General features: G+C 51.7%; 12 protein-coding genes across 12 annotated transcripts; 5 read left to right on the plus strand and 7 right to left on the minus strand.

The window, feature by feature from the left end:
* Window positions 1-506: 506 nt before the first annotated feature.
* SEPMUDRAFT_147749 (uncharacterized protein) lies at window positions 507-2,281 on the plus strand. Its single transcript, XM_016904500.1, has 2 exons — window positions 507-807; window positions 877-2,281. Exons 1-2 carry the CDS (start codon window positions 731-733, stop codon window positions 1,616-1,618), a joined length of 819 nt encoding a protein of 272 aa, XP_016764200.1. The 5' UTR covers window positions 507-730; the 3' UTR covers window positions 1,619-2,281.
* Window positions 1,807-2,535, minus strand: SEPMUDRAFT_106246 (uncharacterized protein; the record flags this gene model as incomplete). The annotated part of the gene is made up of 2 exons (XM_016900622.1): window positions 1,807-2,234; window positions 2,382-2,535. 2 exons carry the CDS (start codon window positions 2,533-2,535, stop codon window positions 1,807-1,809), a joined length of 582 nt encoding a protein of 193 aa, XP_016764201.1.
* Window positions 2,536-3,627: 1,092 nt separating this feature from the next.
* On the minus strand, window positions 3,628-5,301 carry SEPMUDRAFT_147750 (uncharacterized protein). The gene is made up of 2 exons (XM_016904501.1): window positions 4,779-5,301; window positions 3,628-4,725 (listed from the first exon to the last, which is right to left on the minus strand). Exons 1-2 carry the CDS (start codon window positions 5,249-5,251, stop codon window positions 4,716-4,718), a joined length of 483 nt encoding a protein of 160 aa, XP_016764202.1. The 5' UTR covers window positions 5,252-5,301; the 3' UTR covers window positions 3,628-4,715.
* Window positions 5,302-7,491: 2,190 nt separating this feature from the next.
* On the minus strand, window positions 7,492-8,843 carry SEPMUDRAFT_147751 (uncharacterized protein). Its single transcript, XM_016904502.1, has 2 exons — window positions 8,406-8,843; window positions 7,492-8,357 (listed from the first exon to the last, which is right to left on the minus strand). The coding sequence occupies exons 1-2, from the start codon at window positions 8,649-8,651 to the stop codon at window positions 7,671-7,673; spliced, it is 933 nt and encodes a 310-aa protein (XP_016764203.1). The 5' UTR covers window positions 8,652-8,843; the 3' UTR covers window positions 7,492-7,670.
* Window positions 8,844-9,038: 195 nt separating this feature from the next.
* On the plus strand, window positions 9,039-11,407 carry SEPMUDRAFT_147752 (SDA1 domain-containing protein). Its single transcript, XM_016904503.1, has one exon. The coding sequence runs from the start codon at window positions 9,058-9,060 to the stop codon at window positions 11,341-11,343; it is 2,286 nt and encodes a 761-aa protein (XP_016764204.1). The 5' UTR covers window positions 9,039-9,057; the 3' UTR covers window positions 11,344-11,407.
* A 546-nt stretch (window positions 11,408-11,953) lies between these two features.
* SEPMUDRAFT_147753 (FMN-linked oxidoreductase) lies at window positions 11,954-13,861 on the plus strand. The gene has a single exon (XM_016904504.1). It carries the CDS (start codon window positions 12,037-12,039, stop codon window positions 13,789-13,791), a length of 1,755 nt encoding a protein of 584 aa, XP_016764205.1. The 5' UTR covers window positions 11,954-12,036; the 3' UTR covers window positions 13,792-13,861.
* A 382-nt stretch (window positions 13,862-14,243) lies between these two features.
* Window positions 14,244-15,865, plus strand: SEPMUDRAFT_61624 (epoxide hydrolase; the record flags this gene model as incomplete). Its single annotated transcript, XM_016909569.1, has 3 exons — window positions 14,244-14,979; window positions 15,041-15,158; window positions 15,208-15,865. Coding segments are annotated over 3 exons (1,231 nt in total), but the record flags the coding sequence as incomplete, so codon positions are not given.
* Window positions 15,866-16,479: 614 nt separating this feature from the next.
* SEPMUDRAFT_61626 (uncharacterized protein) lies at window positions 16,480-17,965 on the plus strand. The gene is made up of 3 exons (XM_016909570.1): window positions 16,480-17,073; window positions 17,196-17,468; window positions 17,558-17,965. Exons 1-3 carry the CDS (start codon window positions 16,955-16,957, stop codon window positions 17,697-17,699), a joined length of 534 nt encoding a protein of 177 aa, XP_016764207.1. The 5' UTR covers window positions 16,480-16,954; the 3' UTR covers window positions 17,700-17,965.
* An 833-nt stretch (window positions 17,966-18,798) lies between these two features.
* On the minus strand, window positions 18,799-20,098 carry SEPMUDRAFT_61629 (kinase-like protein; the record flags this gene model as incomplete). The annotated part of the gene is made up of 2 exons (XM_016909571.1): window positions 18,799-19,762; window positions 19,814-20,098. 2 exons carry the CDS (start codon window positions 20,096-20,098, stop codon window positions 19,310-19,312), a joined length of 738 nt encoding a protein of 245 aa, XP_016764208.1. The 3' UTR covers window positions 18,799-19,309.
* A 299-nt stretch (window positions 20,099-20,397) lies between these two features.
* On the minus strand, window positions 20,398-21,215 carry SEPMUDRAFT_147755 (uncharacterized protein). Its single transcript, XM_016904505.1, has one exon. The coding sequence runs from the start codon at window positions 21,150-21,152 to the stop codon at window positions 20,634-20,636; it is 519 nt and encodes a 172-aa protein (XP_016764209.1). The 5' UTR covers window positions 21,153-21,215; the 3' UTR covers window positions 20,398-20,633.
* A 403-nt stretch (window positions 21,216-21,618) lies between these two features.
* Window positions 21,619-22,719, minus strand: SEPMUDRAFT_147756 (ankyrin). The gene is made up of 2 exons (XM_016904506.1): window positions 22,248-22,719; window positions 21,619-22,186 (listed from the first exon to the last, which is right to left on the minus strand). The coding sequence occupies exons 1-2, from the start codon at window positions 22,646-22,648 to the stop codon at window positions 21,685-21,687; spliced, it is 903 nt and encodes a 300-aa protein (XP_016764210.1). The 5' UTR covers window positions 22,649-22,719; the 3' UTR covers window positions 21,619-21,684.
* A 73-nt stretch (window positions 22,720-22,792) lies between these two features.
* SEPMUDRAFT_147757 (uncharacterized protein) lies at window positions 22,793-24,328 on the minus strand. Its single transcript, XM_016904507.1, has one exon. The coding sequence runs from the start codon at window positions 24,005-24,007 to the stop codon at window positions 23,075-23,077; it is 933 nt and encodes a 310-aa protein (XP_016764211.1). The 5' UTR covers window positions 24,008-24,328; the 3' UTR covers window positions 22,793-23,074.
* Window positions 24,329-24,581: the final 253 nt, after the last annotated feature.

A 24,581-nucleotide genomic window follows, 5' to 3' on the forward strand; every position in this document is an offset into this window, starting at 1 on the left:
GAGCGATGACCGAGCTCATCACCGTTGGAATCTACGAAAAGGAATTGGGAAAGAATTGACAAGAAAAAGAGGTCTGCTTCTGCCTTAGGCAGCAAACACTATATGTAATCGGGACACAGTAACAGTCCTAGACTAAGGTACATCTATACTGGTAGGAGGTAGGTGTGTATTTTATTATTATTATATCCAACGCGCTACCCCTACTGTAATATCATCGACGTCCATCGAATCCAATTGGGCTACAAACGGAGAGAGAGAGAGAGAGAGAGACAGCCACAAACATCCCTGTCAACGTGGCTGGCCCAGGATCCTGATTTCACATGGAAGCTTGAACGGAGGCAACTGGAAGCACAGAAGCTCCACCACCGAACGTCATCATCAGGTATGAGCGTTCAATGCATGGAAAAAAGCAGGCTTGCGAGAAGAACACATCATCTAGGTGGTTGTACAAGCACCACACCAGAAAATTCCTTCTAATCTTCCCCAGCCTTTCCTTTTCTTACCTTACCTACATCTCGTTGGGGGTGTGCCGCTGCTCGTGAATTTTTTCGCTACTTTACTGCTCTTTTTCCCTTGCGAAACTTACCTGGCTGTACTGTACTGTACCGTCGTAATCGACCTTATTTTGACTGTCAAAAAGTGCGGCAGCAGCGTCTCCCTCTTCTTCCTCTTCTTCTCTACATTGTATTGTATCGCATTGCGCTGCATTGCTTCGCGCCCGGGAAAAACAATGTCTTCTACACGATCATCTTCAGTGCAACCGCAGAGAGACCGACCTCTTCATGAGCTTCTCTCTCGCGACATGGTGTACGTTCCATTCTCTGAGAGAGCCTCACTTCCATCTTCCCGAACTACCGGCTAATTGCAAGCGAGCAGCGACATCTACGTCGGCCCGCAAAATACGCACTGGACGCTCCACGAGAAACTCCTCTGCTACCGCTCGCGCTTCTTCCGCAACATCTTTCGTCAACAGAAAAACGGTCGCACGAAGAATTCCATGTACGGGCTTCCCGACGAAGAAGACGAACCCTTCAAACTCTTCGTCGGATGGCTCTATTCCGAACGAATCCCCACTCCCAAAGAAGAAAAAGACCTCTCCCACCTCCTCGATGTCTATCTCATGGCCGAACGGTGGGAAATCAAAAATCTCCTGCATGAAGTGCTCGACGCCGTGAGAATTTATTACGCGGAAACGGATTCCTGGCCGTCGCTCCGGAGAGTGCAGTATATTTATGCGAACACGGAAGAGGAATCGCCGATGCGGAAACTTCTCGTGTCGTGTGTGACGAGGATGCTGGTGACGAGTGAAGGTGTCCCGCCACATTGGGAGAATGCGTTGCAGAAGAATGGGCAGCTTGCCGTGGATATTATTCGTTGTGTGCAGAGATGGCATGTGGATCCGCAGCAGGTTCCAGATGCGAGGAGGCAGAGTGTAGATGAGCATGTGGTGGCTGCGCAGGCAGATGGGTACAAGGAGGACAAGGATGATGAGGATGATGAAAAGTTGGATTGGGGCGATGGTTTGAGTGCGCCAAGTCGCGATCAGAGCCGAGCTGAAGAGGTACAACAGCAACAAGATCAACAAAATGGTGGCCAGAAGGGACAGAATGGCCACTAGAGGGAATGGATGCGCGTTTCGAAGTCGTGGAGCCGGGGTCGTATCACAAACAGTGTGGTATGGTATATCTTTATCTTCGAGCTGGCTGGTGCAGCGGGTAGTCTGTCACTTGTTTCGCTTCACTTCTGTTTCGCTTTCGCATTCCGTTTCGCTTTCACATTCCGACCAAAACACCGCGGTCTCTCCTCTTAGAGCACAAATGCCGCTCCTGCTCCCAGTCCCAGTATAACCACCTGCTCCACAGTCCCTCCCATAACAGCCGCGACTCCCCCCGCCGCCGCACTCGAAGTAGTTGTAGCAGCAGTCTGCGTGATTGTCGAAGTCGAAGCCGAACCCGTTGTACTCGTGAGAACGACTGTCGTACTACCACTGGTCGGTGTCTCCGCATCTGTATTGGTGCCAACGACTGGTATCAGGCTGGCAGTGTCTTCGGTGCTGGTATCTGTCCTCGTGCCGGAAAGTGCTGTCAAGGTCGCGCTACTGGCGGTCGTGGTCGAGACGACGGTGGTGGTTAAGCTAGCGGTGAGGGTAATGCTTTGCTCCATCGGCCCAGGGGCGGAGAAGGGTGGTGCTGTTGTTTCTTGTGCGTAGACGCCGCTGAGGAGCGAGAGGAGGGCTGTTGGGAGGGAGTAGTACTGGTGCAACATCATGGCGGTGGTGGCTGTACTGCTGGTTCTGTGATGGGGGTGATGTGTGGTATGGGCAGAAGAGCGAGAGGAAGACGGAGAGGAAAGAAGAATACAGGAATTGTTCGTACACTTACGCAAGCACTTTTTGTTTCGTTTCGCACTTCCCGTCCGTGAAGGGTGGAGCACAGAGGTTTTTGGTGATTTGGTGTCGTTGCTGGGCTGGCAGAGACCCAGAAAATGGACAGAGTTCACGCCGCGGAAGATCAATGCCGTTTTAGCCGACGTCATCTCTTCTGCTCAATGGCTTCACTCGTTTCTTTCCTCCACCATAGTACGAGTGCCCGCCTCTCATCCGGGATGAAGCGATGCAGGACACAGATGAGCACCGTGCCGCGGTGGCGACTCTAGCGGTCGGCTTTTTTCCTCTGCTTTCTCACCCTTCCATGGTCGTATTCTGAGCGATCCTGCTCAACTACAAGTCGTAGGAGAAATGAGTCCTCAACAGCCTGCTCAGCTCAAAGGAGAAGCACTGTTGAGACCTGAGCAGGTCTGAGTCGGAAATGGTTGGCTTCAAGGTCTTCAATTGCATGTGCTCTGTCATCTTGATGAGCCGAAAGCCTTTACGATCTGGCGATTCACCTCGGCGAGAACGAAGCAACACGATAAGTCCATGCGGCGCCCTGCTCAAAATGAACTGCTCCCTCACTCCATAGCGCGCAACGAAAGATAGTGCCGGGGCGGTGGAAGCTCTTCGCGAATCCGTGCAGAGAGGATGCGGGCGAGTTTAGTTCCAGAGAAGCAGAAGAAAGATACCGGACTTATTCGAGATCAGAGGCTGTGGCTGGTGTGGGCACCTCTCATGGCTAACATCAGATGGAGCATGCAGCCGGCGATCATGTGTCATATCAACACCTTCTCTCTTTGCCTTGGCACATATCTTCTGTGCCAAGGCGCAGATCAAGAGCTTGGCTGATTTGCCACACCACGACGTGGACGACACACGTGCGGCAAGGACCCACTGCCCCCAGTCTCGAATGCTTGATTTTGTCCTATGTGGTTGCGCTCATCGAACCGCGGTATCAATCTATTCAAAGCCTTTGCCTCCCAGCCGGGCGTGACCTACGGACACGTATCAGGCGGTCAGATCCGACAATTCGACTTGTAACGCGATATGACTCCGCCGTTGATGGAGCGGCAGAGACTCGCCAGATCTTTCTTATCTGGCCATGCCACGTTGCACCAGAAAGCACTATCAGTAGGCCAGCAATCAGGTCAGTCTTGAGAAGCGAGTGATTATGCTTACTTATAAGCTTATTACAGTTCTGGGTTTTACAGACGGCTACTGGGGATGTGCTATCTTGAAGTGGGCAGAGGATCCCACAGAGCCCGATCATCTAGGCCAAGGAAGTCGTTTGCAGAAGAAGAGCACACCAATACGGTATATTTAGCTGCGACGCGCTTATTCTGGTCGCCAAGAATCGAGATGGTACCCAAGGGCTCTAGCTCTGTCGCTGGGGATGTCAGTGGCTGTGCAGTGTGCATCATGGGCCATTGGTTACTCGAGGACCTACGAAGACTGTTTTGACACTAGGGTTATAATACGATGCCTTGGCAGACCCACTCGATGAAGTGGACAAGAGCCTTGTCACGCGCAAGTCCTCTATCGCCACTGTAGCACGAGCAAACGATGCGCTTTCGCTCTCACCCTCGAGCTGTCATCCGGGTCAAGAGCGATGCGAATGATGATGCCTGACAAGTCGCCGTGATCGCCCGACGGTATACCTGTCTGCCTGCCATGATACCTCTTGCACTGCGTCATACATCGTATTGCGGGATCCTTTCTCTCAATCTTCCCTGGGCATATCTCAATTGAACCGTCGGTGGGTCGCCAAGAAAGATTTCATACAGGACACATACAGGACACAAACTCCACTTTCGGACGAGCCACCGGTGCCAGTATCTGTAATGCCAGGCCGAGGCGATCAATGAATCGAGCATACACATAGCCCACACCCTACCAGCCCCTTTCACTGTTGTTGGTCATTTCAGTTTGTTCTCTAATCCTTCGCCGTAGCTTCTTCCCTGTTGCTGCTTAAGCTCCACGACCCCCTGTCTGCGCAAGCCTGAGCAAAACCCCACGATGATATACCACCGGTGGACACCCATCAATCGCACTGCACCACCATCTCTTCTCCATAACTGCCGCATTACCAAGCCTGCCTCCACCAAAGGCCTTGAACATCGATCCCAGAGGTGTCCTGTCGGGAGGGACGTGCGGGGTGCAATGGCCTTCGGCGGAAAGTAAGTCGTCGCACTTGGTGAGAATCGAAGTGCTTGACTGATTGTGTGCCACCAGTTCCGATCCGATCAACAAACCGCCACCACCTCCAAGACTTCGCATGTGCCAAAAAGGTGCCGTGCTCGTGCGCGTTTACGTGGTACGTATCGGTGGTCGAAGCAGTCGATCCCTAATGATGTCTGGTTGTAGTCAGCGCATGCTAATCTTGCTTCCCAGCTCCGCACTCACTCACAACCACATAGCCATGATGAAGGTGGCACCGAGTAAGCACACGAGTGCGACGAATTGTGCGGTCCCTGGCTCGACGATTCGGAGGCGCTGGCTCTTACTGCTGCGAAGGGTTGAAGGCCCCGTGCCCAGAGCTTCGAGGAGGTGACCGGCCGTGATGGAATCGTGCGAAGCGATGATGACGTCGAAGACAGTACAGCGCTTTTCGAAGAGCGCGGGTGCCATGTGAGAGTTGTATGGTAACGCTGCACATAGAGGATCTGCTCCCAATTCCATCAGACGGCAAAGAATCTCCATATGGCCAGCTTCTCCAGCAATGTGTAACAGTGTCCAGCCCCGAATATCTTTGACGTTTGTCGCTGCGTTTTCAAAGTAGCCCAGCAGCAATTCGAAAGTCTCAATGTTCCCGTAGAAGACGGCATGATGAATCGCGTTCCAGCACAGCGGGAATGCTTCCAACAACGGGCTCGCGTTCATTGCGATGAGTGTACGGAGCTGTGTCGCAGTGCCATACGCTGCACACCGATGGACCACCGCCCAGCCATGAGAATCCGTCAGTGTAAAGTCCAACACGCGGAGCTCGTTCAGAAGTCTTAGGCAGTCCAGCATGCAGGGTCGACCTCTTCGCGGCTCTGGAAAGCAAAAGAAACTGCAACGTGGATAATCAGTACATGTCAGCGACACTACCTCTGAACGCACAAATGCTCACGCAGGGTCCCAACCGTCTTTGTCCATGGTATCAGCAGATGCTCCCGCAGCGAGTAGTTGTCGGACCACGTCCGTTTGTCGGTGCCACACTGCCCACGTCAGCGGTGTCTTCTGTTCGTCGTCAATGGGCGCTTCGAGATCAACGCCAAATTCCAACAATTTCCTGATGATCGACTGGTTGCCAAAAGCAATGGCGAGCTGACTTTCTTTCAGCAGGTGATTCCTCGTTCGATAACGCTCTCTCCAACTTACTGCCAAAGGATTCCATCCTCGGTCGTCAATGTCGGACACTCGACCTATACCAGCCCGTAGCATGACTTCAAACTGCGCGACATCATCCTGCCGACACGCGAGCATGAACGGATGGTTTCTGCTGACGACTCTTGCCACGGCAAAGTTGGCTGTGATGCTCACCGGCAGATTCGGGCCGGTTCGTACTCGAATCCGGAGCTTGATCTTGCTGCGTACTAAGAACCAGAGCATTGAAAGAGGCATTCTCGCCACAAACGTGTGTTCGACATGGTTTTCTCCGGGCAGAAATGATGTCGTCCAGGTACCCGAGATTCCGCAGAGCGTGAGAAGTCTGCCGACAGACCTGGACGGTCCTAAGAGACGTCGGCGAGTGGTGCTGGTAGTCGTCATTATCGATGGCACAGTTGTGACGATTTCGGCTACAATGGTGGGCTCGGGTGTTTTGAAGATCGTACAGGAACTTGTTAACACTGCTGTCTTGGTATCTTGTAGCTCGACCAGCATGTTATCTTGACTGCACAATAGCTTTGTGATGCCGTCCCTGGAGAATACAGATGAGTCTCCTGAAAACAGTCTCTTCCCTAGTCACTTACATGATTATAGTTTGCAAGAGTAAGTCGAGGCGCTCTCGGCTCTTTACTAGACTCATCATCTGCCTTTCAGCAGCTCTCCTTGCCTTTAGGACCCACTGAGTCCGTGCCGAAAGGCTCCTCCCAAGGCCTCTTGGCGGTAGAAGCTTCTGAACACATATCAGGCTAGCGTTGACTTCCAGAAGCATCAGGCGAAGATCCAACTCTGATGTCGACGTGAGCAAAACGCCTTTGCTGATAGCCAGAGTCTGCTCCAGGCGGACGAGGACATGTCGAATTCGCTGTGCTTCGACTGCGAGCTCTTGGATTTCTCGAGGAGCGTCGCGCAACCTCTCACACACAATATAAGACAGCTTTGCTACACTTCCCGCGAGTTGAATAATGCTGAATACAGAAGCGACACCTGCAAGAGCCGCCATGGTTGTCTGAAGTCAAAGCTTTCTGGAGAAGGCCATCGCAGCTGCTTCATATCTGAGTGCAGTACGACTTTTGTCAGCTTAGCGATCGCTGCAGCTGGAGGCTGAGCATGGCTGCAGTGAGAAGGCAACCAGAGGGCTATGGAGCCTGATCAACAGTTCATTGAAAAAATTCACATGGCAGTAAGATGGTGATGGAGAAGATGGGGACGAAGAATTCGATCTCTTCGCCAGAGGTTTCTTAGAAGTGTGCGGCCAGAGATTTCTTGGAAATGAGACCATGGGAATGCGCTGAAGATATAACCCACACGAAATCCAGTCGCTCACATGTGTGGGAGGCAGCAGGCTGGTGAAACCATAAGCAATCCTGCCCGCCATAATATAATTCGAGGGCGTAGAATGTAAGACAACCCGGGTCGCTTCGGCAGTGGACCAATGGATGGAATGTCTGGGTCTCCACGAGCGACGTAGTACAATTTACTACTGCTGTACAACATTCCTCTATTCCTATCAGCTGTTCAGCCGAATAAACCACATCGCTTTCGCTTTAGGGCTCACCCACATCAACTCGATTGTTGTACCGACCTGGCAACGACATGCGGCAGATTCCAACAAATTTTTGCGAAAGCTTTTGCGCAGAATCAAGGCCTTTGAAGAAGCGCCCCAATATCGTACTGCAACGAGTTTGAGTTAGTGGAAACTTCACTGAATTATGCCTCAGGTCGGCTCTGGGGGATGGGGGATAGAGTCCAAAAGATAAGCACCTAGCCTGCTATATGATGTCTGCAGCCTCTTTACGGCCCAAACACTTGAATGCCAAGCCAGTCCACGGCAGTACTTCCTGTTCCTCACCCGCATGAAGGCTCACTCGTGAATGCTCTGAAAATTACACTGCATTCGATTGCCACTCGACCTTGCAAGCAAAGAACCTCATGTCCTTGTGTTCTCTTCGCCAGACATCCACCTCTCCACAATTCCCCAATACCGTTCAAAATCCTCCCTCGGCAGACTCACATGTGGCGCCGTCTCGAAAACTTCCTCCCTAATACACTCAAACGTCGCTTCTCTCCTCGCTTCCTCTGCATGATCTCTCACATCCTGCCAACCTACAACTTCATCGCCCTTGGAATAGAGATATAGCCTCGGAACAGTGGGATTCCAAAGCTGACCATCCTTCTGACTCTGAGTCGAGGTGAATGCTTTGCTCGTGGCATTCAACCTTCGCCGTATACGATCTACCATATTCTCTACCCCTCGTACCCGACATTGGAGGAGTCCGAGGAAGATGTAGCAGCGTAGGAAGAGGACGCCAAGGGTGCGGAGGATGAAGTTTTTGGGTAAGGCGTACGAGATTGCTTTGACAGACTTGGACACATTGGGGCGGGAGGGAGTGCATTCTAGAATCACGCGAGAGAAGAGCTGGCGCGGTGGTTGCTGTTTCTCGAGCTGCAAGCGATGTTGTTGGAGTTGAATCGAGAGGTGGTTGGCTATGGTGGCGCCGCCGTTGGAGAAGATGTGGAGCATTACTTTGTCTTTGCCACTGGTCTGGGGAAGGAGGTTGTTTTCGAGGGGGGTGTGGGCTATGATTGTGTTGACTGCAAGGGCAAGACGAGAGATCTAACCGTAATTCAGCGGTGTAGATCGGCGAGAACATGTTATACATACCATTTTCTCGTCGCTAGCCGCAACATCTTGCCAGTATGACTGAATCAAGAGGATTGTCGAAGATGGAAAAAGCTTCTTGTACTGATCGGTGTACTTGGTTATGTGTTTTGGAAGTGCAGCCATCCAGCTACAGATGACTATGAGGGAAGCAGATCTCATATCATTGCTCGCAACTGGTCTGTAAATGGATATCGTGTCGGTTAAGGCTTCGAAGCCGTCTGGCACTGGACGAGGAATGGTCGCCATGGACTTGGAGGTGGTTCGAGATTACCCTGTGCCCGTCGAGTACATGTAGGTGGCCAGGTGTGATTTAGTCGCGCGAGGTTGTGATTGAGAAGTTGTTCTTGACAGAGCGATACGGAATCAAATACAGCGTAGAGGGTGTACAGCTCCAACCGAGATGAAATGAACTAATGTACTTACATTTGCGTCTTGTCGTACATTGTTTGTTGTTTGTATACAGGAGTCCCAAGCCGAGGTGTTCTATCTGGCAGACCCTGCCAAGATCTAGTCCCATCGGCCATCTCGCTTAGATTAGATCCGACGGAGGCCAGTCCGTGCTCACAGATCTGGAGAAAGTTTGAATTTGAAGTTGCGATCGAAAGACACACCACGACCACCACCAACCCTCCTCTACCGTATAATCGCCACGATGAAGCGTAAAGTGGGAGCACTGGAAAAGGTGGACGCGGATTTGCCCAATTTGCAGCATAAGATCAAGATCGATCCGACGTCGTATCGCGAGGACTTTGTGGCGCAATATGGGCAATACCGCTCGCTGCTCGAACTGTTCCTCGCCTCGCCCACCACCACCGACGACACGGGCGTCGTCAAGCTGCGTGATCTGATCGACTTTGTGTCGCACGTGGCCGACTGCTACCCGACCCTGACGGCGTCCTTCTCCGCCGACCTCATCAGCCTCATCGAACTTCACCACGCGGCATTGGACCACGAGTTGAGAGACAAGATTGTCGGCAGTCTGGTGCTGTTGCGGAAGAAGGACATCATCGACTCCAACACGCTGCTCAATACCCTCTGGCCGCTGCTCATCTCCACACCCTCGAAGGCTCTGCGAGCACTCCTATTCCAGAAGATTGTGTCCGATCTGCGAACATCCAACAGCAAGAGCAAGAACCACCGATTGAATCGCAACATTCAGACCGTATGCTACAACCTCATCGCATCGGATCCAACGTCGCCCAAGGGCTTGTGGGCCGTCAAGCTGACGAGGGAGTTATGGAAGCGATCGGTATGGACAGATGCCAAGGCTGTCAGCATCATGGAAGTGGCAGCTCTAGCACAGGATGCCAAGGTCGTCACTTCGGGCGTGCGCTTCTTCCTGGGTTCCGATCAAGAAAGAGAGGCGGCAGAATTGGAGGAGAGTGACGACGAGAGCGACATTGATGTGGGCAAGATCAAGCATCAGGCTGGAATCAACAAGAAATCGAAGAAGAGAGAAAAGGACATCGCGGCGGCCCAGGCCAAGGTCAAGCGGAAAGAGAAGCGGAAGAATGCACATCAAGCTCTGAACTTCTCGGCGCTACATCTTCTACACGACCCACAAGGCTTTGCCGAGAAGCTCTTTCAGCAACACTTGCAGCCCACCACTCCCAAAGTCAAGCTCAATCTTGAGCAGAAGCTTTTTGTGCTGCAGCTGGTCTCACGATTGGTCGGTCTTCACAAGCTATCTCTGATTCCACTTTACTCGTGGTTCATCAAATTCTTGTCACATAAACAACCCTCCGTCACATCTTTTCTGGCATCGCTGGCACAGGCAACACACAGCTTAGTACCCCCGGACGTGCTCGAACCCTTGGTCGTAAAGATCGCGAACGAGTTCGTGTCCGAGGGCTCTGCGGCGGAAGTATGTTCGGCGGGACTGAATGGTATCAGAGAAGTTTGCGTGAGACAACCGCTTGCGATGACTGAGACTCTCCTGCAAGACTTGGTCCAGTACAGGAAAAGTAAAGACAAGGGTGTGCAAATGGCAGCGAGAGGGTTGCTCTCGCTGTATCGAGAAGTCGGAGCCGAGATGTTGAAGAAACGAGACCGTGGGCGAGACGCTGCCCTAGGTCTGCGAGTTGGCAACAATGCGAGCGCTAAATTCGGCGAAGAGGAAGTTGGTGGCATCGAGGGTCTGGAGCTACTAGAGAAGTGGAGAGAAGAGCAGGGCATTGGTGAGGCAGAAGATGCCGAGAACTGGAAGAACTGGGAAGCCGAGCAGAACGACAGTGAAAGTAGTGGTGGCTGGATTAATGTCGAAAGTGACGGCGAAGAGATTGATATTTCAGACTCCGAGGACGAGAAGGACAAGTCAAAGAAAGACAAAACGAAGCTAAATGCTGCAGACAAGGAAAACCAAGATGATGCATCTAGACGAACGGCATCACTAGGACCAGACGGAGCTGCAATCAAAGAAGAGGCCCGACTATCGACCCTTGCAATGACACACATTCTCACACCTGCCGATCTGGTCAAGCTGCACGAGCTCCGCCAGTCCGCTGCCGTGCAAGCTGCGTTACCCGCGAACAAACGTCGCAAACTCACATCCGGACCCCTTCCCGCCTCTTCACGTCATGCAGATGACGCTATCACAGCAGCAAACATCGAGGGCCTTGCCAAGCTGTCCCACAAAGCCGATCGCGCAGAAAAGATTGCCATGGCGAAGGGCGGCTCAATCGATCCCAAGACTGGAAAATTCGTTCGCGATCATGAGAATGATCATCGTTCTACTACTGCTCGCCGGAAGGAGAAGAAGGAAAGTGAGGGTAAGAGTACGACGAATAAAGAGAAGGCGAGAAAGAAGAATTTCTTAATGACGCTGGGTAAAGCGAAGAGGAAAGGGAAGCGATCTCTGGTGGAAGAGAGGGCGATTCTAAAAGCGCATGTCAGTCGGAAAGCCAAGGGTGGGAGACGTGGTAATAGAAATTTGAATTAGATATGGGTACCTATGTCATCCGCAGTGGTCAGTACATGCCAAGCATGACTGAGGGAGAGCCCCCCATTCAATGGTCTCATGTTCTGCGCCATTTTTCCGTCAAGAGATGAATGCTTGCTAGTCGCTCTATATCGCAGCAGACATCACAGTCTCACAGTTCCATGATCTTTTGCGACTTATCAAGATACCACCGCCTGTGGTCCGTTCAGCAGCATGATAGACAGCACGGCGAGCTATGGTGTCCTGTCGGTCTGCTAAGCCTGAATCAAGCACCTCCAGATCTGTCTAAGGGTATCTGTATAGTGCCAAGATTAGAACGAGACGGATGTAGTGGTAGTATCGTGCAGATGCGATGAGAAGGCGGGCGTATAAGGTAGTAGAACTATATGCTGTAGAGAAAGAGTCGTGGTTATGGTCGGAGCCCGGGAGGGTTTGAAAAAGTGGACCCGAGTGGGAGAGGCGATAACCCTAACTCTAACTCTAACTTCAGCCGTCGCCCGCGGAAGACTTCCGCCGATTTTTTGACCATTACGACCTTTACCACCGCTCTCATTACCTCTTCCTTATTCTACAGTAGCACACCCGCCCCATCGCTGCATGTCCATCGCAGCACTCCCTCGCGTCTCCCGACGAGCTGGCTCATGTCTCCACGTCTTCACAGTAACCAGCGCATCCCGCTCTTACACCACCATCATGTCATCATCTTCTTCTGCCAAACTTCACGGCCGGGCCTTCTATGAGTCTATCGGCTCTCCCAAATACGTCGTGGCGCCCATGGTCGACCAGTCCGAGTTCGCCTGGCGACTCCTCACTCGATCGTTCCTGCCTGCGGAGCTGCGATCCAGCATCCTCGCATATACGCCCATGTTCCACGCGAAACTCTTCTCCGACAATCCCAAATACCGCGCAAATCACTTTGAGCCATTGAAACCTCCCATCACCATGGCTGACCCGCCAGATGCTGAGCACATCAAGACCATGGGCGAGGCTGACAGGTATCTGGATGGGAATCCAAACATGGACAGACCACTCTTTGTTCAGTTCTGCGCCAACGATCCCGATGTGTTTTTGAAGAGCGCACAAATGGTCGCGCCGTTTTGTGATGCTGTAGACTTGAATCTGGGCTGCCCGCAAGGCATTGCGAAGCGCGGCAATTATGGTGCCTTTCTGCAAGAGGATTGGGACACAATTTACAAGCTGATTAACAAACTGCACAAGAACTTGGATGTACCAGTGACGGCCAAGTTCAGAGTGCAAGAAACGAGGGAGAAGACGTTGGAGTATGCAAAAATGATCCTGTCGGCGGGTGCAAGTATAATTACTGTGCATGGGAGGCAGAGACATCAAAAAGGCCACGAGACTGGCCTAGCTGATTGGGCCGTGCTGAGATATTTGCGGGACAACTTGCCCAAAGACACGGTCATGTTTGCAAATGGCAACATCCTGCAACATGGCGATATCGAGAAATGTCTCGAGGCTACTGGGGCGGATGCTGTCATGAGTGCAGAGGGGAATCTGTATGACCCCAGTGTCTTCACGCAAGGGCCTCCCGCTGGAGAAGAGGGGAGAGAATACTGGCGCGGCCGGGACGGCAAAGGTGGCTATAGAGCTGATGCCGTGTTGCGGAGATATTTAGACATCATACACAAGCATGTTCTCAATCAGGAGCCGCCCCAACGAGAGGACCTGTTCCTTCCAACAGACCCCCGGCCGGAAACTGTCGAAGACACTCAAACGACTAGTCTCAAGCGGAGCGCCGAAGACAGTGCATCAGGTCAGGCACCCACCAAAAAGCAAAAGCGCGAAGCTGCCAAGGAGAAAAAGAAGAACGGCACCAAGCCTGAAAAGTGCACAAACGCTAACCTTACAGCGATGCAACCGCATTGCTTCCACATTCTCCAATCTCTAGTCAGCACACACCACGATGTGCGCGACGCTCTAGCACGTTGCAGAGCCGGCGACATCGATGCATACGAGAACGTACTCAAGCTCACCCAGGAGGCCGTCAAAGTAGGTCTGCTGGCATACGAGAAAGATCCAGCACAATTTGAGACCCCAGATGTCCCGGATGAAGAGGACGCAGATCCTGAGCTATCTAGTACAGCAGCAGTAAGAAGATGTAAGCGGCCGTTCTGGGTATGCCAGCCATATGTGCGGCCTCTGCCGAAGGAGGCACTCGAGAAGGGTAGCTTGATGCTGAGTAAGAAGGAAAAAGCACGTCTTGCTGCTGAACAGGCGGAAAGGGAGAAAGCGGGAGTTTCCGCCGATGGACATATTGAAGTCGTCAAGAGTGCGAAGGTGAATGGCGCCACTCCAATCATCAACGACGTGCCAGAAAATTTTCATGCTGCGAACGCGAAGCTTGATGTCGGCGATTCGACACAGACCGCGAGTGGCGACCAGGAAGAGCGAACAGAAATACCCAAAGAAGGCATGGTGATGGGTTGATTGTCTTGGGATCTTGGGAAGTCCGAGAATAAGTTCGAGTGCCACCACCGTCTCCATACTGACTCTTCTCTCAACATGATATCATCACAATCTTCACCGTCCAGTGCCTAAAACATTGTGCCTTTCCACTCTAAACCGATCGCTTCTCCGAGATGGAAGAATCTGTCCATTCGTGCGGGGAAACATTCTCCTTTTAACGCAACATTTTCCATTTGAGCAGAAATATCTGGAAGAGCCGAGGTAGAATATAGTAGTATTCGCCCAGAAAGTACATGTAGATCTCATGTCTGGCAGTCTAAATTATAAAGCACCCAGTTGGAACAGCCCCACTTTCCTTGGCAGTGATGGCGATGGCACTGAAACCTACCTTACCTACCTCCTACGATGCCTTCAATGCTCTCCTGTTGAAAAGCAGTCTATCACTGCCAAACACCACACCAGCAGCCATCCAAGATGATCGTCACAGGCAGTCCTACTCCATTCAAGATCTCCGTCCCCTCGTCCAAGATCGAAAATCTCAACTCCAAACTCGCCGCTGCCACATTCCCGAGCGAACTTCAAGATGCAGGTTGGTCAATGGGCTCACCCTTGGCTGATGTCCGCCGACTCACGGATCATTGGCACAAGCACTTCTCGTGGCGTGGCGCGGAAGAGCACTTGAACAGCTTTCCGCACTTCACCGTCCCCATTCAAGTTCCCAATTTTGAAGAATTGGAGATTCACTTTCTGCATCAACGCTCCGAACGCGAGAACGCAATCCCTCTCCTTTTCATCCATGGCTGGCCTGGCTCCTTCTTCGAGGTCTTGAAGCTTCTCCCTTTACTGACCGATCCCGAAGATCCCAACATCCCGGCCTTCCATGTCGTGGCTCCATCTCTGCCCGGCTATGCGTGGTCTCAGTATCCTTCGCGGAAAGGGTTTGGATTGAAGCAGCATGCGGAGACCCTGCATGGTGTGATGCGAGCTTGTGGATATGAATCTGGTTATGTTGCGCAAGGTGGCGATTGGGGCGGGTTCTTGTCGAGGCTAGTGGCGAAATTGTATCCGGAGAGTGTCAAAGCTGTTCATACCAACTTTCCGGTCCATACGTTTCCGAAGCTGTGGAGGAATCCTGTGAGCTTCGCGCAAGCGGTTGCTGGCATTGCGCTGGACAAGAAGACGAGAGAGGATCTGGCATATACGCAGAAGGTGCGTGGGAGACTCAAACCTAGAGGCATTCCAAAAGGAGAGCTGCTGATGTCCGTAACAGTACTTGACTGAAGGCGATGGCTACCTCAAAGAACAAGACACGAAACCTCAAACTCTTGGCTACGGCCTGACAGATTCTCCCGTGGCCCTATTGGCATGGATCTATGAAAAGCTGCACGGTAAGCATCTTGCGCATTTCCGATCGAGACATCGCCAACATCTTGACAGATTGGTCCGACTCCTATCCCTGGACAGACGATGAAGTATGCACATGGATTTCCATCTACGCCTTCTCGCGCGAGGGACCTTCTGCCAGTACTCGAATCTACTACGAGTCTGCGCATCCTGTAGGCGAGGGTGCAGTGAGTAGGATGGATGTTATCAACATGTACATACCCCACGTGCCGCTTGCTCTAGCATACTTTCCGGGAGAATTGGCACGGTTGCCCAAGTGCTGGGCGTGGAGTAATGGACCTGTGGTGCAGCAGAGCACATTCGACATCGGAGGTCATTTTGCTGCCTTTGAAGTTCCGGAGTTGCTGGCCGGGGACTTGAGAAAGCTCTTTGCCAAAGGAGGGTGTTGCGAGGGTCTTTTCGATGGATAAAGGGATCTCTGATATAAACTCGACAAGGCGATTGATTGCCTTTCCTTAGAGTTCTTCTAATGTGGGGTGGTCGTCTGTTCGATACACGAAGAAGTGCCGACCGGCTGAATTGGATGATCTTACGCTACCTACTGGCAAAAAGGAACCCCTAGCAGCGGCTCTTCAGCGGGCTATGCTTCTCCTTCTTCTCTTCTTGACCAACAAGTCAAAGAGAGGCCCTTTCACGACAAAACTTCCGCTCGCAGGGCGTCCGACGTAAAGGACGATCTTTGCGTGTTACGCTATATGCCAATACTGAACGCAATTGCTAATTTCCAGGAGCACATTTGCTACAGCCAAGTACCAACATCTACCCTAGCAGCTATTCCTCTGGGCGAATGACAACATCTCCGGAACCACATCAAATCCTCGATCACTATTCGTTATACAGTCGATGTTCTAGCCTTTCGCCAGAACGCCGGCCGGAGAGGGATCAACATACTTCTCGAAGTACTGTACGTAACAGCAAGTCAGCGACGATAACTCTAGCCTTCGTGTTGCAACAATTCTTCGGGCGCCTCGGGCCATTCACGGCAGGCCAACTTTAAGTTCTTGGCCCTGAAAGCTAGAAAGCCTCCGGTATACCGTTCAGTGTATTCCCAGGGCGCAAGTTGCAACAACAATGCCAAGGCAAGGGAGCTGGCCTTGCAGTCTTACCAACACTGACCCGATACTGCTGTCAATCTACCTACCCCAACACCAGATGGGGGTGATTAACAAACTCACTCACAAGTAGCTGACTCCTATCGCAGGCAGACGTGAGTAGAGCCGTAGTAGGTATTCGGGTTGTGGCTAAACGTCTTACGCTGCTCTTGCTCGAGCCTCGAGGGCTAACACACATAAGGGCAAGACTAACACATCTGCCCGGAGTTACGCCAAAGGCTTTCCTCCTACGACTCGATCTAGCTTTCCAGTGATCCCCAGCAACAGATCAGTTCACCGAGACAAGATCCTGCTGAAGCGGCCCTTCAAAGTCAATTCGAGTGCGAGAGATCTCGGTCAGTCACCTACTCTTGTAGCTAGAAAGGTTTCACCTTATTCTGGGGATTGCGGAACGCTTCGTGAATGGGTGGCTGCTCGCCCCGCCCGTTCTACGATTAGAACCAAATACCAGCAACATGGAAGTGTATCACCGATAAGTTCACCGTCAGGCGAGCGCTCTTCTTGAACCACCTGGCCCGTGGGATACGTACCGCGCCCTTGCTCTCCAGAGGTCCGAGTATAAGATAGCTTTCGTCTGTCGGGGCTTCATCAATCAGCATTTGCCCAAATCCTTCTTTACAACTGACCCCGAAGAGAGCCTGCTTCCCCCTCAAAATTTGACAGAAGACATGAAGTTCACCTCCGTTCTCGCCAGCGCGTGCCTGTTCGGCATCGCCCTCTCCGTCGACGACTCTCTCTACGCTCCCGGACCTGGCGTCGAGCCGGAATTCAAAGCTTACCTCAATGAGTATGCACATTCCGCCTCTTTTCCTTCCACAATCATCATCACCATCATCACCATGCTCTCCCCTTCTCTCTTCCCATCATCAAAGAAAGGAAAAACAGAACTGACCAAGTCTCGCGAACCAGACTATATTATCAAGCCGAACAACCCCCTTCAACAACGGAATTCACAGACTTCTTCACCCCCGATGGCAAACTCATCGTGCGAGGCATCGTCGCCACTGGCGCAGCCGAGATTTTGGCTTTGAAGCAGAGACTTCTCCCTACAGCGGGCAATAAACACTGGAACCATATTCAGAACGCCACGACGGTGGACTCGGAGTCGTCGACGCAGAAGACGTATCAGGTTTTGGGCATAATTGATACCACATATGATGGCGGGAATTGCTCGAGAGCTTAGTAAGTGCGAGACATTCGTTGCTATACATAACAACTCTGGTGAAGTGTTGTTATTGTTGTTGAATGTAAAACTGACTTCTTTTTCCTAGCTATTCAAGCCGATTCACCGTAATCAAAGGTGCAGGTGGCGCGTTAGATCTTTCCCCTCGAGTGAAGAATTTGGCTGCTTATGATGATTTCATCATTCAGCCTTCAGTCTCTCCAACGGATATTCCTTGCGAAAAGGTTTGATCGGAGTTCCGAATGATGAGTTCTCTCTCTCGCTCTCCGATGTCTAGATCCGGCCAGAGTGAACCGCGAGCCTTGTCCATGACCTGGCATGGAGCCGGAGGGAGGCAACAGGGGAGGGGGGGCATTTGACTCTCACTAGTAGCTGTACCCTGCTTCGAGTCTCTAAGGGGGGTTCGGAGTAAGCTCCGTAGTACCGCGTTCATCGCCTTCACCCGTGGGGGGGCTCCAGATCTGCGTGTGTACTTGCAGTCCGTATAGAAACCGTGAAACTTACACCAGACATGCATTTCTCTAGCCTCACAATCAAACCAATCCTCCTATTGAGACAGCGGCACCACAACTCTCAGTGTCACATTTTCCTTACCAAATACTCTCGCAACTCCAAGCTATGCCGTAGACTCCATGCTTCTAGGATTATAGCCTTTGGGGTATACCCCCCCCCCCCCCTTCCCCATGGGGTTTTTCTTGCCTGTATGACGATTGACGGAAATGTTGCATTTGTTATAACGTGAGGCGGTTTTTAACTCTTTCGAACGAATAGGCATACTATAATGCCTTTTATTACGGCAGTCTTGCACATTGGTTAGGGTGCAGAGTTGCAAGTCTCACATATAGTAGGCGATATGGATCAATTGTACGGATTGGAGTTTCTTGCCTCATACATAAGTCGCATCTGGCAAACTTGGGGCGTGGGAAGGACTGGTTGTTACGAGCAGGTTGGGGATGTGGATGTTTTCTGAAGGTCTTCTTCTCGGATGTCGAGAGAACGGAATTTCCGTTTTGCTGGATACGTAACTCGTCTTGTTCTTGTACTACACAATGTGGAAGATATCTGTTCTGCTATGGGTATGGATACTGCCTACGATGGTGGTAAATTCTAGCTCATAGGCCGGCGTGGAGCTGATAGCTCTTCGACTCCTTGCAGCATTTTGTATTGTGCCTGAGATGATGATCTAATCAGCTATTGTCTTGTGTCCTACAATGGCTTCAGACTGTTGATCCTGGGTGGAGTAACTACTGGCGGCAAGAAAGGATATATATATATGCCATCTAGTGAGACCAAGGACGAGGTTTGCAAGCTGCACTGTCAATCTAGGCCCTATGCTCAACAACACATCTGCACTCTTCGGAACGCTGCAGATACAACGCACGCTGGCCCTTCTACCTGCTAACAGCCCCCATATTTCTAGGCCTGCGCCTCTAGAAGTTGGGGCGCAGAATGCATGTCCAGCTTCTGCCTTGCTATTAAGTTGGCTTCTTATTACGCCATCCTAGCGTTGGAGGCTACCGTAATACTGAAGGGAACTGTGATTTTTAGCCGTAAAGAGAAAATACAGACTGGAGTGGGTGCCTTCTTATATCTACACCTTGTTGCCACATAAGCGGCCATCAGGTCAAGGAGGTCATTAGGATAACGAGATGCCCAGCTCCGGTGGGAGTGTAACCTCAGACTGCGTCGGCATCCGCATGAGAGAGAGGGGGACGGGTTCCAGTCGCAGGAGAAACCCGTGCATGGGAGTGCGAAGTTGAAGGCAACTCTGAAGCACTTTCAGTCACTATTGCACCACAGCATCAGGAGCTAGTCGCCAGTAGAGGAACTCAATCGCGTCTCAGACCGCTTCTTGCTGCTTCTTGATATCTTCATACACCGCCTCAGCCGACTCATAAGCCCCTCGCCAACATCCCAACATAACACTCCCGAGGAGAGGCACATCCTTCGTCGTCGGAAAAATTCCCTTTCGAAAGTATTCCTCCACCTCCTGATCCTCGCAACTCTGATAAGGCGTTTCACCCGTCATAATCTCATACAGCAACGACCCCAGTGCAAAGAGATCCGTTCGTACAGTAGAAGGGTCGTGAAAGGATCTTGGAAGACAGTATCGAAACCCTTCAAACCCCGAGCCGGCCGAGCCGTCGATTGTCGAGCCTGAGAAGTCGATGATGCAGAGTCGGAAGTCGTCTGTTAGGAGGAAGTTCCAGGAGTTGATGTCGCCGTGGATGATTTGGACGCTATGGAGGATGCTGAGACTTTCGGCTGCATCGGCGGCAAATTGAAGTCGTCGCTGTGACGACAACGACGACGACGACGAGTTGGACGAGGAAGAGTCAGCTACTGAGGATGAGGAGGAGGAGGAGGTGTATCGTAGAAAATCGCGCAGACAGCCATTACGGAGGTACGGCAGGACAAGTCGTTGTGGTGTACTGTGCGAGTGAAGCTGGAGCACACGTGGATGTCGGGGCAATCTTGAATAGGCGACATATTCTCGTCTCAAGTCTTCCAGGTTGGCTTCTACAGTTTTGTCATTGGGGTGTGGTGCCTTTTCGACGAATGAATTGTCGGTGCGCAGCTTGATGAGGCCTGTTGAGCCTCCTGCGATCACTTCTAGGTCGTCTCCCATTGAGGCTGTAGGTAGGTCGACAGCGTGACGTCGTAAGCGCCCTCTGATATCGAATGTTATATGTTTACAGGCTATGCCTTTTGTGGATGGGTACTCAGGCAATAATTGGATTACGAAGCGAGAAGATGCAGATATAATAGGGGGTATTTCTTGGCATTCTTAGACGCCGGCGGCCGTGAGTACTGGTGGGCTTTCATAGGTGCTCATCGCTTCATCAACCATTTCAGCCCTGAAGTTCCTTGTCTACGGAGTCTCTAGCGCTTACCTTCAAGCATATGATACTAGGAGCTCGCCGTGCTTGCAAATCGCAGAACTTTTTGAAGGGAAAATTTCCACAACTGAGGGCTATGTATGGATTTCTTGAAACACGCTTCTGAGTGCTACGGCGTTGAGCAAAGTGCCAGAGGTCAGTCGCAGCCTCGACTGATCCCATCCTTCTCCCGTTCTCAGAATATGAGAGCTTCAATTCCAGGCTCACACTGTCTCTCATTCATGTACTCTCTTGGTACAGTACAAGCATTAACCACCTCCATATTCACGCCGCAGGCAGGCCACGCAGGGCGTCAATCACCAGTCGTGCGACTTCTCGATCGTCATCGTGGCTCAGTACTTGGCCCACCATGTCCAGGTCTGTCCACACAGTCTCAAAGTCCTCGCCCTCTTGCTGCTCTCGCTTGCCCTCGGGAGCAGTAGAATCCGCCTCTGCCGCGAACCAAAAGATGATTTTCCGAACGCCACCTCTATCGCGTTGAGTGACACAAATAGGTTCCGTAACGAGCCTTGTCGACGTTTCTGAGTTCTGAGAACTTGGAGGCGAAGTCGCCTGGGTAAGGAATGGTAAAGGCAGAAGCGACGCCCGGTATCCAGTTTCTTCCCACGTCTCGCGTAACGCTGCGTTTTCCAATGTCTCGCCAATGTCCTTCCGACCTTTGGGCAGCATTACCTCTCCAGTTTTGTGCCAGCGAATCAGTAAGGCCTTGGACTTGTTGAGATCGAGCGTTACCGTGCCGCAGCTGAGGACAAAGGCTGCGGCGGAGTGCAGGGATTTCGACATGTTCGCGATGCTCTTGATGATGGTGTAGAGGGAGCTGAACAGGACAGCGCATTCTTGGCAAATTTGCTGCGAGGCGGATACGACTGTGACTTGCCTATGTACGTGTGGGGTACATGTACTGTGCCGCCATGGTCAGGACGTCCCGAGACCAGATGGAGCATACCCCGAGCGATAGACGCACTGATCTTGTTGGGGGACCTGCTAGGCAACCGCTGCAGCTGAACAGAGGTCATCACATCGACGTCCGAGACCAACAGCGCTACCAGGACACATCCTATTGGACTACGAGCGGCAGCCTGCGGATCGTGCACTGCCCCAAGGGATCTTGTATAGCGACCGCTTATTCGTAGTAGATACGACACGTCCCGATCGACTTTTGTCTGTAGCGTCCATATACATGGCCTGTACTGACGTATATGACGGTAATCAAGTCGCTTCGCGGCAGAGGGAGGGACAGGAAGATTGGCAAGCAAGAAGAATGGAATTCAAAGCCGTCGTGCTATTTCATACAATACTGTGATCCAGTCCAGTTCTAGATTTTGGAACAAAACTGGAGCAATAAAGCAGACAATTCAGGATTGTGAAGAGAGCGTGCCCTCCCCAGCGCACTTGGGCCGTCACGTCCCCAGCAGAGAATCTTTCGAGCTGGATCTGCGCCGCGTTTCAGCAGAGCATGCACAGCCGGGACGTTTTCGTGGTAGCAGGCCAGGTATAGCGGTGTAGGAAGAAAAGACATGGCCTTGAACCGCCAGGCAGCGGCGTTGAAATGGCGGCGTGCGTTCACGTCGGCTCCTTTCTGTGCCAGTATCTCAATGAGCTCGGCACCCTCACGCTGATCTGTCCTTTCAACAGCATAATGCAGGAGGTTTCCGTGCATGACGTCGGCCCCTTTCGCGAGGAGGAAATGCACTACTCGAATGTCGCCCGCAGCGATGGCATAGCTGAGAACGGGCTGGTCCAGGTATGGACGATTGTCGATATCTGCTCCGCGGTCGATGAGCCATTTCATGAATTCTATATCGTTGATGGCGTAGCTACAGTAGAGTTCAGTCTGGTCAGTATGTAGTTTGATGGCAGGAATACGAAGATGCCTACTACAACGGTGGAACTGAACAAAGACAGGTGTTTATATCCCAACCAAAATCGAGGATTGTCTGGATGCATTTCTTGTCCTTGCGCGTGAACGCTTCAGCAGCAATCGTTTCGGAAAGAGATCGATTCTCTTCTAACAAAATCCGTAGGATCTCAGGCTTTTGGAGAATAACGGCTTCGAGCTTCGCATGCAGGCTTGCCCTTTGAGTGAGACCCAGGCTTGTTTCCCTGACCCTCTGCTGATCACCCTTACGCACAGCTTCCATTACGGCTTGCTCTCCTTTAGTGGGCTCACCACCCAGGTATTTGACGATTTTATCAAACTCGGCGTCGGAAAGCTGTGGGATCATTCTTGCAGTAGGAGGCTGAGTCTTGCAATTGTATAGGTAGATTGAGGAGTTCATCCTTGCAGTTGTAGGTTGAGTCTTGTAGTTGTAGGTTGAGTCTTACAGTAGTAGGCTGAGTCTTGCAATTGTATAGGTAGGTGGAGGAGTGAGTGAGGTGGGAGGATGATGTAGAAGAGGCAGTTTAAAAGGTAAGTTTAGACGCCGTAGGACCCTCTGCAAGCGCCTCTGGCAGGAACCTTGTACCTGCTACTTTGGACCTCTACCTTAAATAGTTTACCATTCATGCATCTACAAGGCCGCACAACACCTTCAGCTACATGTATGAGTCTTGACGCTACTTCGATTGGGACCCTATCAATGCCAAGACATCTCGAGCTACTCTACCCACTGCATTTGGTTCCAAACATTCCTTTTCCCGGCACCTTTTCCCGACACCTTGTGTTTCATCTCAGCATCCAACTCACTCAGCCTCGACGTAGCAGACTACAAGATCCAATAATGAAATAGTGCCCATGCCATCGGCCTCTCTATCCGAACCAAAGCGCCATTCAGGGCGCGTACCGCCAGCACATTGTCATCTGGGCGCGTCTCTGTCTGCAACCAATTGTTGCAAATCCAAATCATCGGTAGGACACTTGTCGCTGGCAGCCAAACTGCAGCCACCTCCATGCTGAGGCCAAAGATAATACAACTCATCATTGTAGCACCCTCATCGGTCGTTCGCAATGGATAACCGCTCCAGGCCTGCGGCGAGAGCATCTGTGGGAGTGCTCGAGATGTAGCAGACCACATTGCAGGTCCAGCAGCCGAAAGTCCCGCAGCTGATGGGACGGCAATCCAAGATTCGAGCGTGGACGATTGAGAGAAATCCTCGATCTGCGGCCACAATTTCGCCCTCTCTAAGATGAGTTGCGGCTTGTTGTCCTCGGTGAAAGAGCTGACGATCTCTCCTTTGCGGAACAAGATGTTCTGTACATCTGCCTCCTGATACAACACCGATCTCATGTCCACATTCACTGCTTCAAGGCTATCCCGAACTTGGTCAATAACTGACTGCATTGGGCCAGACTCTTGATTGGTTGCAAAAACGCCCCATGCGGTGGTCGACGGTGGAAAATGTTCCATGTGCCTTTCCATTAGGTTTGTGATCGCAGTCAAAGATGATTCATGATGGAGGTAGCTGAGCTGCGGAAGATCCTCGCTTGTATTGGCGTCAAAGTCTCCAGGATATGGCGATATATGCGCTAGGATGATTGCTGATTCGCCCAAGATAACGACACAGGTACAAGCATTGAGGCCCTTCGTACCGATCGCCTTGAACTGGGAGTCAGTGCCGTGTATAAGGATGTCCACATCGTCGATCCCAACCTCCAGGGTCTCGTTCTTTGCCGGCCACTCTCCGTAGAACGAAGTCATATTCAACGACAGAGAAGGGCAATGATTCCAGCTCAAAACAAGCAAGTCCGGTTGATGAAAATTTCTATGCCGTCAAGCACTGCAGCGTATTGGACTAAATACCTCCATACCTCGTGAGGCACAGTATCCTTCTCTGCAGTTCGATCGACCACAATGAAGCAACAGTCGACCAGCAAGCAGCATCTCACTCCTGACACGGCGCAGACACAGCACAGTACTCGCCTCGAAATGGATCTGTCGTTTCACCATCAGAAACCGCGTTCGACAACCTATCACTTCCAATTTCAACGCCGCTCCTGCTATTCATATACTATCAGAAACACCAAAGCGAAACGCCTTGTTTTGCCTCCGAACCACATAGAGAAAGAAAATTCGCAGCTTCTATTCGCCAAAAGTACAGTAGGCCATTTCTCCAAATACATGTAGTGTACGAGATCTTGCGGCACGCTCCGCTAACACCGCGAGGCAGCCAGATCTCAGTCGCGAACGGCTCAGCAAGCGCGTAAAGATTATCGGAGAGTAAAGAGTGCAGTTACTGTGCACTGTTGTTATAGTCTCGCCAAATCGCTCTACT

This window comes from Sphaerulina musiva, assembly GCF_000320565.1.
Source record: "Sphaerulina musiva SO2202 unplaced genomic scaffold SEPMUscaffold_2, whole genome shotgun sequence".
NCBI classification, from domain to species: domain Eukaryota; kingdom Fungi; phylum Ascomycota; class Dothideomycetes; order Mycosphaerellales; family Mycosphaerellaceae; genus Sphaerulina; species Sphaerulina musiva.

Bases quoted from the DNA above. Each gene is read 5' to 3' on its own strand.
- SEPMUDRAFT_147755 (XM_016904505.1), bottom strand. From the start codon at position 21,152: ATGTCGAAATCCCTGCACTCCGCCGCAGCCTTTGTCCTCAGCTGCGGC.
- SEPMUDRAFT_147750 (XM_016904501.1), bottom strand. From the start codon at position 5,251: ATGAACGCGAGCCCGTTGTTGGAAGCATTCCCGCTGTGCTGGAACGCG.
- SEPMUDRAFT_147752 (XM_016904503.1), top strand. From the start codon at position 9,058: ATGAAGCGTAAAGTGGGAGCACTGGAAAAGGTGGACGCGGATTTGCCC.
- SEPMUDRAFT_147753 (XM_016904504.1), top strand. From the start codon at position 12,037: ATGTCATCATCTTCTTCTGCCAAACTTCACGGCCGGGCCTTCTATGAG.
- SEPMUDRAFT_61626 (XM_016909570.1), top strand. From the start codon at position 16,955: ATGAAGTTCACCTCCGTTCTCGCCAGCGCGTGCCTGTTCGGCATCGCC. The intron at 17,074-17,195 runs GTATGCACATTC...CTCGCGAACCAG, and splicing joins TTCAAAGCTTACCTCAATGA to ACTATATTATCAAGCCGAAC. The intron at 17,469-17,557 runs GTAAGTGCGAGA...TCTTTTTCCTAG, and splicing joins GGGAATTGCTCGAGAGCTTA to CTATTCAAGCCGATTCACCG.
- SEPMUDRAFT_147749 (XM_016904500.1), top strand. From the start codon at position 731: ATGTCTTCTACACGATCATCTTCAGTGCAACCGCAGAGAGACCGACCT. The intron at 808-876 runs GTACGTTCCATT...GCAAGCGAGCAG, and splicing joins CTTCTCTCTCGCGACATGGT to CGACATCTACGTCGGCCCGC.
- SEPMUDRAFT_147757 (XM_016904507.1), bottom strand. From the start codon at position 24,007: ATGACTTCGTTCTACGGAGAGTGGCCGGCAAAGAACGAGACCCTGGAG.
- SEPMUDRAFT_147756 (XM_016904506.1), bottom strand. From the start codon at position 22,648: ATGAACTCCTCAATCTACCTATACAATTGCAAGACTCAGCCTCCTACT. The intron at 22,187-22,247 runs GTAGGCATCTTC...ACTCTACTGTAG, and splicing joins TGTTCAGTTCCACCGTTGTA to CTACGCCATCAACGATATAG.
- SEPMUDRAFT_147751 (XM_016904502.1), bottom strand. From the start codon at position 8,651: ATGGCGACCATTCCTCGTCCAGTGCCAGACGGCTTCGAAGCCTTAACC. The intron at 8,358-8,405 runs GTATGTATAACA...AATTACGGTTAG, and splicing joins CGGCTAGCGACGAGAAAATG to ATCTCTCGTCTTGCCCTTGC.